Source organism: Quercus suber, unplaced genomic scaffold (genome assembly GCF_002906115.3).
Source record: "Quercus suber isolate HL8 unplaced genomic scaffold, Cork oak 2.0 scaffold_49, whole genome shotgun sequence".
In the NCBI taxonomy this organism is placed as follows: Eukaryota; Viridiplantae; Streptophyta; class Magnoliopsida; order Fagales; family Fagaceae; genus Quercus; species Quercus suber.
In genome coordinates, this window is record NW_027069514.1 from 1,753,964 (window position 1) to 1,767,068 (window position 13,105).

At 37.6% G+C, this 13,105-nt stretch overlaps 1 protein-coding gene across 1 annotated transcript in view; it reads right to left on the reverse strand.

The window, feature by feature from the left end:
- Positions 1 to 1,831: 1,831 nt before the first annotated feature.
- The window catches only part of LOC112031991 (exocyst complex component SEC6), a gene marked incomplete at its 3' end in the record, with an annotated part of 37,415 nt that continues 26,141 nt past the window's right edge, over positions 1,832 to 13,105 (reverse strand). Inside the window, 1 exon segment of the mRNA XM_065771808.1 lies at positions 1,832 to 1,901. Coding sequence (XP_065627880.1) covers positions 1,832 to 1,901 — 70 coding nt within the window.

Sequence of the window (13,105 nt, forward strand, 5' to 3'; positions counted from 1 at the left end):
CCCCCAATTTTAATTCCCCCAAATTGGAGAGATTTGGAGGGGGAGTAGAGTACATAAACTATTAACCAAGTAAATTACTTAATTTACCCTTATTATATTAACAAAATTACACAAGGAGAATGGCTAATTACTCCCTTCCCCCTTACTAATTTTAAGAACATCCAAATAAGGTGGAGGTGAATCATTCTCCTCTACTCTCCTCCCCACTACTCCCCTTCCCTCTACTCCCCTCTACTCTCCTCCCTCTCTAAACTTCCAAACAAGCCATAAGCTCCATTCAAGGAGAGTATGAAAGAAAAAGGACTTTATATCAAGGATCAACCATTCTAAGTCCTCAAAGCATCTAGCATTCCATTCCTGCCATAAACACCAAAACAAACAACGTGGCACAAACCTCCAGAAATCTATATTTCTGTCTTCCAAACTTGCCTTGCCATGAAGCCATCAACTCAATAACTTTATATGGCATAACCCAATGGATACCAAACAAATAGAATACCATAGACCACAACTATAGCTACGAAAGTGAAGTAAAAGATGTCACGATTCCCCATCTTTTGCACATATACACCAATCCAACAACAATATCCTTTCCAATATTATCAATCATCAAAATTTCCCAAGGCAGCAATCTAGACAAAAAAAAAATCTCTAGAAGGGTTCTTGGCTTCCATCAGCTTTTCCAAGGAAACGAAATGTTAGAAGAAGGGATAGAGAGTGGTAAAAATCTCTAACCTCAAAACCTTACTCATTGCTGGTTTCCAACAAACCTTATTAGCACCAAAGCCCCGTACATTTGTGGAATAAAGCATACAACAACACAAATCCAACGCTTCCTCCTCCCAATCCTGCACTAGGCGACGGAACCGAATGTCCCAATGAATCCTCCCATGAGAGAAACGCATGACCTCCGACACAAAAGACTCCCTTGCCCGACTAATATTATACAACTCTGGAGATATTTCTTTAAGAAAACAATCCCCACGCCATACATCCTCCCAAAACTTCACATTAGTACCATCACCCACGTCATACCAAAGAAATTTAGAAAAAGCTAACCAACCGCTTCTAATTGATTTCCACACACTAAGATCATATGTCCCTGATACCGGTTTAGGGGACCACTAAAGTTAGCTCCAAGCTTTCTTCTTTTTATTGAAGAAAAGAAAAGGCATGTTGAAAATCCAATCAAATATGCTGTTTAATCTGAATGTTGGTCCCTAACCACCTCAAATAGTTGCTAGTCCCATCTTATTATTATTTATTTTTTTGATAGGTAATTAGAAAACTTGTATAAAAGATAGAAAAAAGAGAAATACAAGAAGTTCATGATGATGAACAACAAGAAATAAAAGGAACAAACAGTACAACAAACAGAGGGTAATCGGGAAACTAAGCTAAGGGAGGACAAAAACTTAGAGAGAAGAACAATCAGAAAAACCCCAACAACTAGACCACTCCCATAGACTATGATGGCATAAAAGCTTTAATTCATCCAACGTCTTCTCTTTGTCCTCAAAGGAATGACGATTTCGTTCCAACCACACAATCCATCTTATAAAGGCTATGCTCCAGAATAAAACTATTTAGAAAAAATGATTAATTTTCGATGCCATCCTGATGCACGCAAAACATATCAAGGATAATAGATGGCCAAAAGATAGAAGAAGGGAGCACACTAAAGGCTGTAATCCTGTCCATGTCAAACACTACTTTAATTCAAAACAATAAAGGTACACAAATGTGTGTTGAACCAACAAAAGCCTGCAGTATTGAAACCTAAAGACAGTGAAAAATAAGGTTTCCAAGGTCAGAGAAGAAGAAAACTCACATCTTCACATCTGTAAAATAATCACTGAATGTTGCAACCAGGTACTCTGTAACTTGTCCTTCACACCACTCTGGAATATGCAAAAGGTGAAAACCCAACTCAGATACAAAGACAGTTGTTTGAAGAATTAAGTAAGAAAATCAATGAAATCATTTCCAAATAAAACAGTTTCATCATTAACAAGTGCATAAATTGCATAAGAAAAGCAATGACTGCATGATTTAAAATCACTAATTGATTAACTTTGAAGCAATATTTATCAAGTTGTTCCATGGGATCTATGGGGCACATACTCAAAATTTGTAAGTTGTTGAAAAGTAATAAACATAAATTTCTTATACACTTTTTATTTACTGGGACACTTCCTGATCTTATGCATAAATACTATGAAAAGCCCGTCAATTTTTTTTCTTTTTCTTTTTTTCAAAATGCATCTACTGATGGTCTGGTTGTCTCTTGTACTTAATGACATCCATCATGAAATCTTTTCTTCAGTGATAGCATATGTTCCAGAGACACTGCCTTCTGCCTACCTAATCTATTTTTCCCCAAGAGACAATTTGAACTTAACTCAATGACAACTTAATTCCAATTACATGGGTTTGTCCATGTGGACACTTTTGCACAATTCTGCACTAATCACAACAATATCTGCTGTTAGGTCCTTAGCAATGTATAGTTTTTTTTCTCAACGTCTCTGTCCCTGTCATTTTGGACATTGCATTTGTCCTTTACTCCTTTTAATCAAGGAGAATTTCCTTAAAATTTAAGGTGAAACATAACTCAGTACACATATTTAGAACCGACATATATAATCTTATAAATATGGGGACAATTAACCACATTTTGGACCACCAAATTGAAGCCTGATATACTAAATCCACACGAAACAATAAGCATTTAGGTTTTGGTTAAGATGAAAGCGTGGTTTAGTTTAATGATCCACAACTTATGGATTGATGTGACAGTGGCCATTAGGCCCATTACACAACCAACTTGTGACTGTCAAGAAAATAGTCAAAAGGTCCACTGTCAGGCTGACTCCAATCAAACCATAGTGACATTTTAATGTTAGAAAAATCTTAAATGTTGATTACACGTTTAATATTACATTTGATTGGCAAGAAAAAATACTGACATTTACGTATTAAATTTTAGATTTTTGGAAGCTGCCCACAATTATATAACCTGAAAGCTTAAGGAAATAAATTCCATGTGTATATTCTCTATTAACCTCTATAAATAAGAGTATAAAAAAGATAAAAGTTGACAAGCACGCAAAGATAACATAGTTCCACAATTTTGATATTAAATCCCTATCACTTATTATGAGATATTTTAATAACCTGAACAAAAACAAGCCAGGTCATATGAACTGCAGTAACTCATTGCTTTTCTGGTCCTACCAGTGTTTTAAATGGTTCAGAGTAAATTAAATTCAGAAAATAAATTGGAGGGTTAAACAGTTAACTCTGGTAAATATGAAGTTACACTATGGTCTAAATGGTATGTCAAAATATGCTTCCAAAAGTTTCTTTTGGCTTTATCAAAACTATGATGCATGGATATGGTAAAATTGGCAAAGTACCCATGATGCGGGATACACAAGGAGATTTTAATTTTAATTTTAATTTAGTACTATTTATTTTTGAAAGTCGGTTGTATTTTTTGTTTTAGTCCTAGTAGTTTATTAGGCTATTAGTATTTTAATATTTGGAAGAAAGGTTTTTTTTTTTTTTTTTTTTTAAGGCAATTAGGGTTTCCTACGCCAATTAAAATTAGGGTTTATTTTATCTATATAAGCAATAATTTTTACTCCTTTGGAGATGAAATTGATGAATGAAAAAAGTTATTTTCTTGATTTGGTGCTGACTCCTAGTAGTTTTTTCTTCGCTTGGTGCTGACTCCAAGCAAGCCTAATTGCTGACTCCTAGGTTTCTATCCTTTATTTTCCAGTGTACACTTGAGGCCCCAGTTTATAATCAAGGCCCTACACACTTCAAAAATAAAACCACCTCTTGCCGACCACAGATCCCACAGCCTAGAAACCACTGGACTCAGCTGCCACCCATAACTGCAAGACCCAGCCCAGAAACAACCACCAGAGTTCAAGCCTGGTTTTTGGATCCAATGACCAGCACTGAAGGGCAGCACTGCCTCGGTTCGATCTGGGTCCTCATCCACATTGCGCTGCCACACACTGTCACTGTCTCTACACTGCACTGCCGCCATCCCTTGGCAGGCCTCGCTTTCACACAATGTTGCTCAGTCATGCCAAACCCACCAACCAAATCTCAAAAGGTAACCCAATGGTCTCCCATCTGAGTTGCTCCCCTAACCTGGCTTCTTTAGATAGCCTTTGATACCTGACCCAGTCCATTTTAGATTAAAACCCCACCTTACTGACCCCTCCCCCCCACCCTCCTCCCAAAAAAAAAAAACACCTGTTTGTACCCTGCCTTTTGACCCAACCCAAACATCCACAAAAAAAAAAAAAAGTGAACTCATTAAACCAGACCAATTGCAATAATAATAATAAATAAATAAATAAACCAGGTCACTCCAACCAGCACACGTGCAGTCATTTGAGTCACTAGTTGCAATTATTTGTTGAAGATTATTCCAGAAGAACCATTGTGGTATTGGAACCAACTATTTTTTATGGTTTTCCAAACGACAACTTATGGTTTTTCAAGAATTGGTTATTCGACGTGGACCAATTATTTGCACAAGTGAGTTTATCAGCTGCAAAGGAAAAGGTTTAGTATGTCACAACGAGAGTTTCTGGTATAGATTTAGAGTGTTAGGACTTAGGACCATTATGAGTGGCTTCACTTTAGTTGTCACCAGTCTCAAATTACTTGGGAAAAAATGAAAGAATACATTTGTATTGTATTTCACAAGGAGCTACCCCAATCTTCTCATTTCAATTTTCAAGATCCAAGAGACAGTGTAAGGCAATGGAACAGACAACCAATTGCACAATTTGAAGAAAATAGGATGAATGTTTTTGCAATTTCTAATCCTAAGCCCACTCCAGCGCAGTCTACCATGGAGAAAGCCATGGAGAAATTGACAAATAGCCTCCAAAATATTTCTGCAAACTTAATTGAAGCGTCTCAAAAGGTGAACAATAACTTCCAAAGGTAAAATTTCACATGCGAAAGACAATATTGTAGAGCCTAAACAAGAAAGTGAGCAATTTAAACCATTCACAGTAGATTTAATTCAACCTATTGAAGAGTCAGATATATTGCCTATTGTTGAGAAGGATATATTGCCTATTGTTGAGAAGGACGATTCCATTATACTTGACAAAAAGAAGGTTCAACAAGAGACTACCACATTAGAGGGTGTACATGATGTAAAGTTGAAGTTGTTGAAAAAAAAAAAAAAAAAAAAAGACAGGTAAAAAGAAGCAAACAAACACTAAGCTATTCTAAGAGACAAGAAAATCCGTAAGAGTAGAACAATCCGAGAGGCCCCAACATCGAGACCAATCAAAGAGGGTCCATTTGCATAAATCTAACAATTGATCTAATGATTTTCCCATATCCTCAAAAGAACGCCGATTCCGTTCAGTCCAAATATTCCACATTAAACAGCTTGAAACCAGATTCCAAATGTCAGAATTATGTTTCCCAAGCCAATGATACCAACAAAAAAATAAGTCTGCAACGGAACTTGGCATGACCCAACAATCCCAAACAGCCGAAGCATATACATCCACAGAGAATAAGCAACCAGACAAGAAATCAGCAAGTAATTCACAGATTTCTTATTACAGCAACACATACAACAACAATTTGCCAAAGTGCAGCCACGGAGCATAAGATTACCCAAAGTAAGGATCTAGCCATGAGCTGCGTCCACAAAAAGAATGCCAACTTTTTAGGAACCTTTACTTTCCAAATTTCCTTCCAAGGGAAAGTAGAAAGAGTTACATTTCGAATCTTATGATAAAAAGGCCAAACATCAAACTTCCCACTTCCATTAAGATACCAAAAAAGTTTGTCACTACCTCCACCCCTAGGAATTTGAGTTTGAATGAAGTGAAGAAGGGAATAGGAAGCCGTCAACTCCCAATCATCAAATTCCCTATAAAATCTTAAACTATATACTCTATCATTATCACCAACTGGAGGACTGAACACTTCAGAAATACAAGCTTCCTTATTAGCTAAACACACAAATAGCTGAGGATAAAGAGATTTGAGAGAATTCTCCCTAGTCCACTTATCATGCCAAAAAAGAATACGAGAACCATCCCCCACCACAAAAGACAAATGCCTAGAAAAACTTTCCCACCCTTCACTAATACGCAATAAACCACAACCATGAGCCCTTCTACAAACTCTAGTGCTCCAGCCCCCTTTCCCCTCCCCATACTTCATGGCTATAACCCTCCGCCACAAATGAGTAGTTTCATGGCCATACCTCCAAAGCCATTTCCCTAATAGAGCCTGATTAAATGACACCAAATTCCAAATACCCAACCCACCCAACTCGCAAGGCAAGCAAACCTTTTCCCAAGCCATCAAGGGATATTTGAAGCACTTAGCTGAAGAACCCCACAAAAAATTTCTCTAAATACGTTCCAACTCATCGCCACAGCTTTAGGAACAGTAAAAAGGGAAAGATAATAAGTCGAAAGACTTGACAAGGTACTTTTCAACAAAGTGAGTTTGCCACCCTTTGACAAATAAAGCCGCTTCCAGCCCGACAGCTTCTTCTCTATCCTCTCTAGAATCGGATTCCAGAGAGGCTGTCTTATATGAGGTACCCAATGGCATTCCCAAATAAATCATAAGCAAATTGCCTACCCTGCATTGAAGAATGTTAGCCAAATTGTGAATGTTGCTCACCTCCCTAATTGGGACAATTTCACTTTTCCCCATATTCACCTTCAAACCAATAAAAGCTTGAAAACAAGTCAAAGCCAACCTAATAGATAGCAACTGATCCCTAGAAGCATCACAGAAAATAACGGTGTCATCAACAAATAAAAGATAAGAAATAAGAATACTAGTAGAATTAATAGGTTCCACATGAAAACCCTAAATAAGGCCACTGTCCTCAGTTTTCTTCAAAATACGACTTAAAACCTCCATGATCAAAAGAAAAAGAAGGGGAGACAATGGATCACCTTGTCTAAGGCCTCTAAAGCTACTAAAGAAACCAGCAAGAGAACCATTAACCAAAACTGAGAAGCAAACAGTAGTGACACAAGCCTTTACCCAACTTCTCCATCGACCCCCAAAGCCCATCCTCTCTAGCAAATAAAACAAAGTGTCCCAACTTACATGATCATAGGCTTTCTTAATGTCTAACTTACACACCACCCCCGGAGTCTGACACTTCAATCTATTATCTAGGCATTCATTAGCAATAAGCACTGAATCAAAATCTGTCTACCACCAACAAAAGAATTTTGTGACTCCGAAATGAGTTTATCCAACACCGTCCTCAATCTGTTAGCCAACACCTTAGATAGCAGCTTATACATACTGCCCACTAAACTGATAGGCCGATAATCTCTAATATTCAGTGCATTATTTTTCTTGGGAATAAAAAATAAAAAAGAAGCATTCAAAGACCGTTCAAACTCTGAGCTCCTACAGAAATGATCAAAGAAGGCCATAACATCCTTTTCCATTACACTCCAGCATTTTTGAAAAAAGGCCATAGTGAAGCCGTCAAGACCTGGGGCCTTATCACCGACCTCTTGAAGGACCTGTACCACCTCTTCTTTAGAAAAGTCCCTCTCAAAAGCAATCTGCTCCTCCTCCTCAATACAAGCAAACTCCAAACCTTCCATAGAAGGACGCCTAGATTCTGACTCCGTGTACAAATCCTGATATAAATGGACCACCTTAGACCGCACCTCACCCTTATCCTCATAAAGGACACCATCCACCTCTATACTTCAAATATGATTAGTTCTTCTATGTAAGTTTGCTACCTGGTGAAAAAAGCGAGCATTATTGTCACCCTCCTTCACAAACAAAATCTGTGACTTTTGTCTCCAAGAAATCTCCTCCAATAAGGATAAATGTGCAATGTCACCTTTAATCTGAATACGACAAGTTTGTTCCTCCTGTGAAAGACCCAACAAGTCCTCCTTAGCATCCAAACCCAACAACTCAGATAAAAGGCATTTCTTCCCAAAGGCCAAGTCCCCAAATTCCTCCTTATTCCACTTTTTTAAGTCATCTTTAAGCGCTTTTAATTTTCGAGCCAAAATAAAGCTCGAAGATCCTAGAAAGCAATACCCATTCCACCATTGCCGAACTCTCTCCACAAAACCCTCTTCTTTCAACCACATATTCTCAAACTTAAAAACACTTCGACCTTTATTAACACAACCAACAACCACCAATAGTGGGCAATGATCAGAAACCACTTAGGGGAGTACACCCTTTGAGACACATTCCCAAAATGATCTATCCAATCCACCAATGCCAAGGTCCTATTGATTCTTGACATACAATCTGTCCCCGAATCTCTAAACCAGGTGAAAGAAGCCTCTTCAAGGGGTAAATCCACAAGGTAATTAGCCTTAATGAAATCTGAAAAAGAAAATATAGCTGGACTGAAAGCCTCATAACCAAATCTCTCACTCGAATATCGAATGATGTTAAAATCCCCAAACACACACCAAGCTGTATTCCACCTAGAGTGTGTCCTTGTGAGCTCCTCCCACAGAGCACCTCGTTGGCTATCATCATTAGGACCATACACTCTAGAACATGCCCATACAAAATCATCCACCACCCCCTTCAGCAAAACATTAATAGAAAACTGACTTGTAGCACTGTTAATTTTTTCATAAACTCTCCTGCCCCAAACCAGTAACACTCCCCTGTAGTATTGACTGCATCCAAAGCAACCCAGTCAAGGAATGGACTACCCCAAAGACTTAGAACAATAGCAGAGTTTAAAGAAGACAGCTTGGTTTCTTGAAAACAAACAATATCACACTTTCACTCCTTAAGAAGATTCTAGCATACCTCCCGCTTTTGAGGATTGTTTAATCCCCTAACATTCCAGGATAAAAGCCATAAACTCATTTAAAAGTAGTGATTAGCCCCTTACCATGTAAAGAACCTCTGTCCCTCCCTTTGGAAGATACCCTATCATAATTAATTGAAGAAATCAAACCTTTAAGTTCCTTGAACCCTTTTTGTTTTGTTTTTACTATCCCTTTAGAATTTCCAAGGTTATCCACATCGATGCAGTCTTGTTCCAGAAGACGAAACAAAGCCAAACATTGATCTTCATGACAATGGAAAAACCCACAATTTTACAGAAAATTTTCATCAAGTTCACCACCCATTTCGAATTTTTCACCTCTGACCCCTGAACCTCTCACTCATCAACTTCCCATGTCACCTCCAACTCCCTCTGTTCAAAAGGATCCCACCTAGATAGAGGTGAGCACTCCAATAAGCCACTCTTTGCCTCCTCGTGAAAAGGACCACTAGTGTTAGTTCCACTATGCTTCCACTGTAGCAGAAGAGCCTCAGAACCACCCTTAAACAACTCCAACCCATTCTTGTCGCTCAATGGCACACACTCATCTTGAGGATTGCACCATTGATCTCCATTCACACTCAAACCTTCCGTGAAAGCATCTTTCTCATCCAAATATGTCACCACACATGGCCCACCCTTAGACTTACAAATTCTCAAAGCCAAATTTGTAGATGTCAACTTAAAATTAAATACCCGCATGGGTCTCCCATTATAACTGAAACATTTACTATAGGATCTCCATGAATCACGTTATGTCCCAAAGTAGTTCCAATTTTTTCAAAATTCCTTAACTTCCATTGGTTACCATAGATAGGCAAATTATTCCCATTCCAACCACCGCCGACTGTTTGACCAACTGCCACTATTATCTAAGGAAGCTCCGGCCGAAGATGGAGGTTTTGCACCAGATAAAAAATTCCTTAATTCTTTCTGGATCAGAGACCAACTAGCACTATTAGAACTTGCTAGTATCATAACACTACCTCTTCGAGCCCCTCCAAAGTATACTGCTATGACCACAAAAAGCCCAGCTTTATTTGATCTATCGCAAAACTCTATCAATTTCCCATTGTCCCTGAATCTTTTACAAAGAACATCTTGACCAGGCACCTAGTCTCGTATGACAGAGAAACAAGTAAGGATCCACTCCATACCCCTACGTCCAACCCAAATAGAACTCCTAACATCCCGTCACGTCTCATGAATGGCATATGAATCAGACCGCCCCCCATCAAAAGAAAGAGAAAAAAATTTTGCATCAATGCAAGAAGACCTCTTGCTGCCCCCATGTTCACGAGTTGTCGGATGGAGATTTTGTGAGGTTTTAACGGTGGGAATATTTGGTATAGCTAAAGGTGCAGGAGAAAAGTTAGGCAGTTTGGTCTGGTTAGGCTGCTGAGGAGGTGGGGATGAGATAGGCAGAGATGTAGGAGGAGAATAAGGATATGGGTAAATCCCAAATTAGGGAGGAAAGCACAAAGGAAGGGAAGGAGGGGTGTGTAAAGGTGGTAAGAATGGGAAAAAAAGTGGTGGCGGTTGGGGAAAAGGGTGAGGGTGGGGTGCAGGAGGGGGGAGGGGAGGAGGAGGAGGCATATCAGAGCCTATCCACTATGCATGAATTAATACACCACAATAGTAGAAATATCAAAACCTTGTAAATGATTACCTCAAAAAGAGGAATGAAATTACTCGGTGTAATATGCAATGGGCAGCCATATATGCACTTCAGAACATCCACAAATGTTGCTAGGCTCCACTAAATTGATATGCAATCCAGGATCTCATCACTAGAGTGACTGATGATTTTATTTTTGATAAGTAAAGGATTGCACATAACATTGTAACTCCATGGTGACAAATGATCAAATTTTGATAAATTAACCAAACCCAATAATAGCCACTAACCTCAAAACCCCTTCTCTTATCTGATTTCCAACACATCTTATCCTCCCAGCCTCTCATAGAAATGCCATAAATAATATCCGTAAAATTGGACAAAAACTCCAACCCCCAATCCTGAACAACTCTCATTAAATTCAGATTGCAATAAAGAACCCTATTAGAGAACTTCATAAGATTTTCCACAAAAGCCTCCTAATCTCGGCTGATCTAGAATAACTCTGGAAAACACATATTTAGAGGGCTCTCCCCGTAGCAAAAATCCTACCAAAACTACACTCTAGATCCATCCCCAACCTCAAACAAAATGTAGTGTAAAAAGTAAGGCCAACCCCAATATGTCACAAGATATATTACAAGACATAACATACATTTTAAGCTTTTCAATATGCCATCAAGTACAATTCACAAGTTTAATGATAAAGCATTTAAGTTTCGTTAAAGTATTGGGTTTATGTTGATGTAATGGCCTAAGAGGCCCAGTTATGGTGTAACCCAATGTTGGGCTAACCCTAGCTTCTAGTCTCTCTATATATCCTATTAAGGGTTCCTATTAAGGGTGCAATGTAATAGTTTACTTGAGTATACTATAAAAATGTAGCTGCTAGGGCTTTATCTTGTGGCTGTAGGCCGTTGGCCGAACCATGTAATCCCTTGTGTTCTTCTCTCTTTCTTATTTCTGCTTCTCTATATTATTTTATTCTCGTTTGTAACAAGTATATAATGCAGTAATAGAATAATAAATATATAGCATGTAGGGCATTATGCATGTGAAATTTGAAGGAAAACACACCAAAAAATATATAATGAAAACCTTCAAATTTGATCATACCTTTGCAAACTCTAGGAAACCCTTGCAAGTGTCTTCAAAATTAACCTATATATGAAAAAGGAAAAGCAAGCTTAAAAAAGGAAAAATTCTTGGCATATATTTTAAAATTTCTAACATATAAAATTTGCATTAACACAAAAAGATAAGAAAGGGAAAACAATAAAGTTGAGGGGAGAGATGAAAATCTTTATAACAGGAGCTCAAGTCAACTAAAAAAATAAAACCAAGAAAAAAAAAATACAGTAGCTGTCATTCCTTTTCAAATTTGATTATGTACATTGATTTTTTTATTGTTAGGTACACTAATAGATTATTGGTGTACCTATTGCATATGTCCCACGTATTAGGATTGTACCCTTTGCTGCACTTTTTAAATAAATTTCATTCATTTAAAAAAGGTTGTTGATATTTTTGTTGGCAATTAGCAACAACGGACTTTTAGATTGGTATCGCAGTAGCCTTTTGGTTGGGTATTGGAGCGACATTACCGATTGATAATCCCTTAACTTTAGGACTTTTTTTTAATGCTTCAATTGTGAAATAAAATATCACGACATGCGTATCTAGGGATTAGTTGCTGCAGAGTGAATTCTCCCTAGATACATCTACGCAATTAAATTTTGGATCTAATCTGAGTATATGGATTGTGCTAAAGACTCAAAACCAATTTTTTTCCTAAAGTATTTTTAAGACGTAGAAATGGTCCAATTTAGGGCATTGCCCCACTCTGCCTTATGTAAACAATTTGGATAGAGAAACAATTGTATTTTCAACATCACTAATTATCTACTTCTGAGTAGAAATCCATATAAATTTGTGAGTGGTTGAATGTGATTGGCAGTGTCTCTTCTCTCTCTTGCAGGTTTTCTTGATGATGTTCAATTCTAATTCTTTAAAACCTTTAGTACAACTTCTACACTTAGGCTGTTCATCTTTCTAATAAAATCTTCACACTAGTTATATTAAGAAAGCATATACATACAATTTTTTATTGGTAATCTGCACACGCACCTAGCGGATCTTGAACCCATGACCTCACCTTCCATCTCATTATTAAGGAATAAGGAATAACTCATTGGCTATACATATACATATACACTACATATACATACATACATACATACATACATATACACACACACACACACACACACGTGTGTGTGTGTGTGTGGATGTGGGTGGGTTTGAAGTAATGATTATTGGTTTTGTGTGTTTTGAGCTTAAATTATGGTACTAGAATGAAGGTATTCTTGGATTGAAATATAGTTTCCAAAAGAATCAGATGGGATGGGATAAGTTTAAGGATGAAACTTTTTAAATGGGACAAATGTGGGACTGTATTTCCAAATCTATGTTGGATTGGAACGGGTATACAGTGGGATAGCTGCCCTCAATAATGTAAGTAATGAGAAGCCAATTTCATTTTAATTTTATTTAAGTGTAAGCTGTAATCTTTTTGTTTCTGGATGTGAGATGTACTATTGGTTGATTGGGTCTTATTTGGGGTA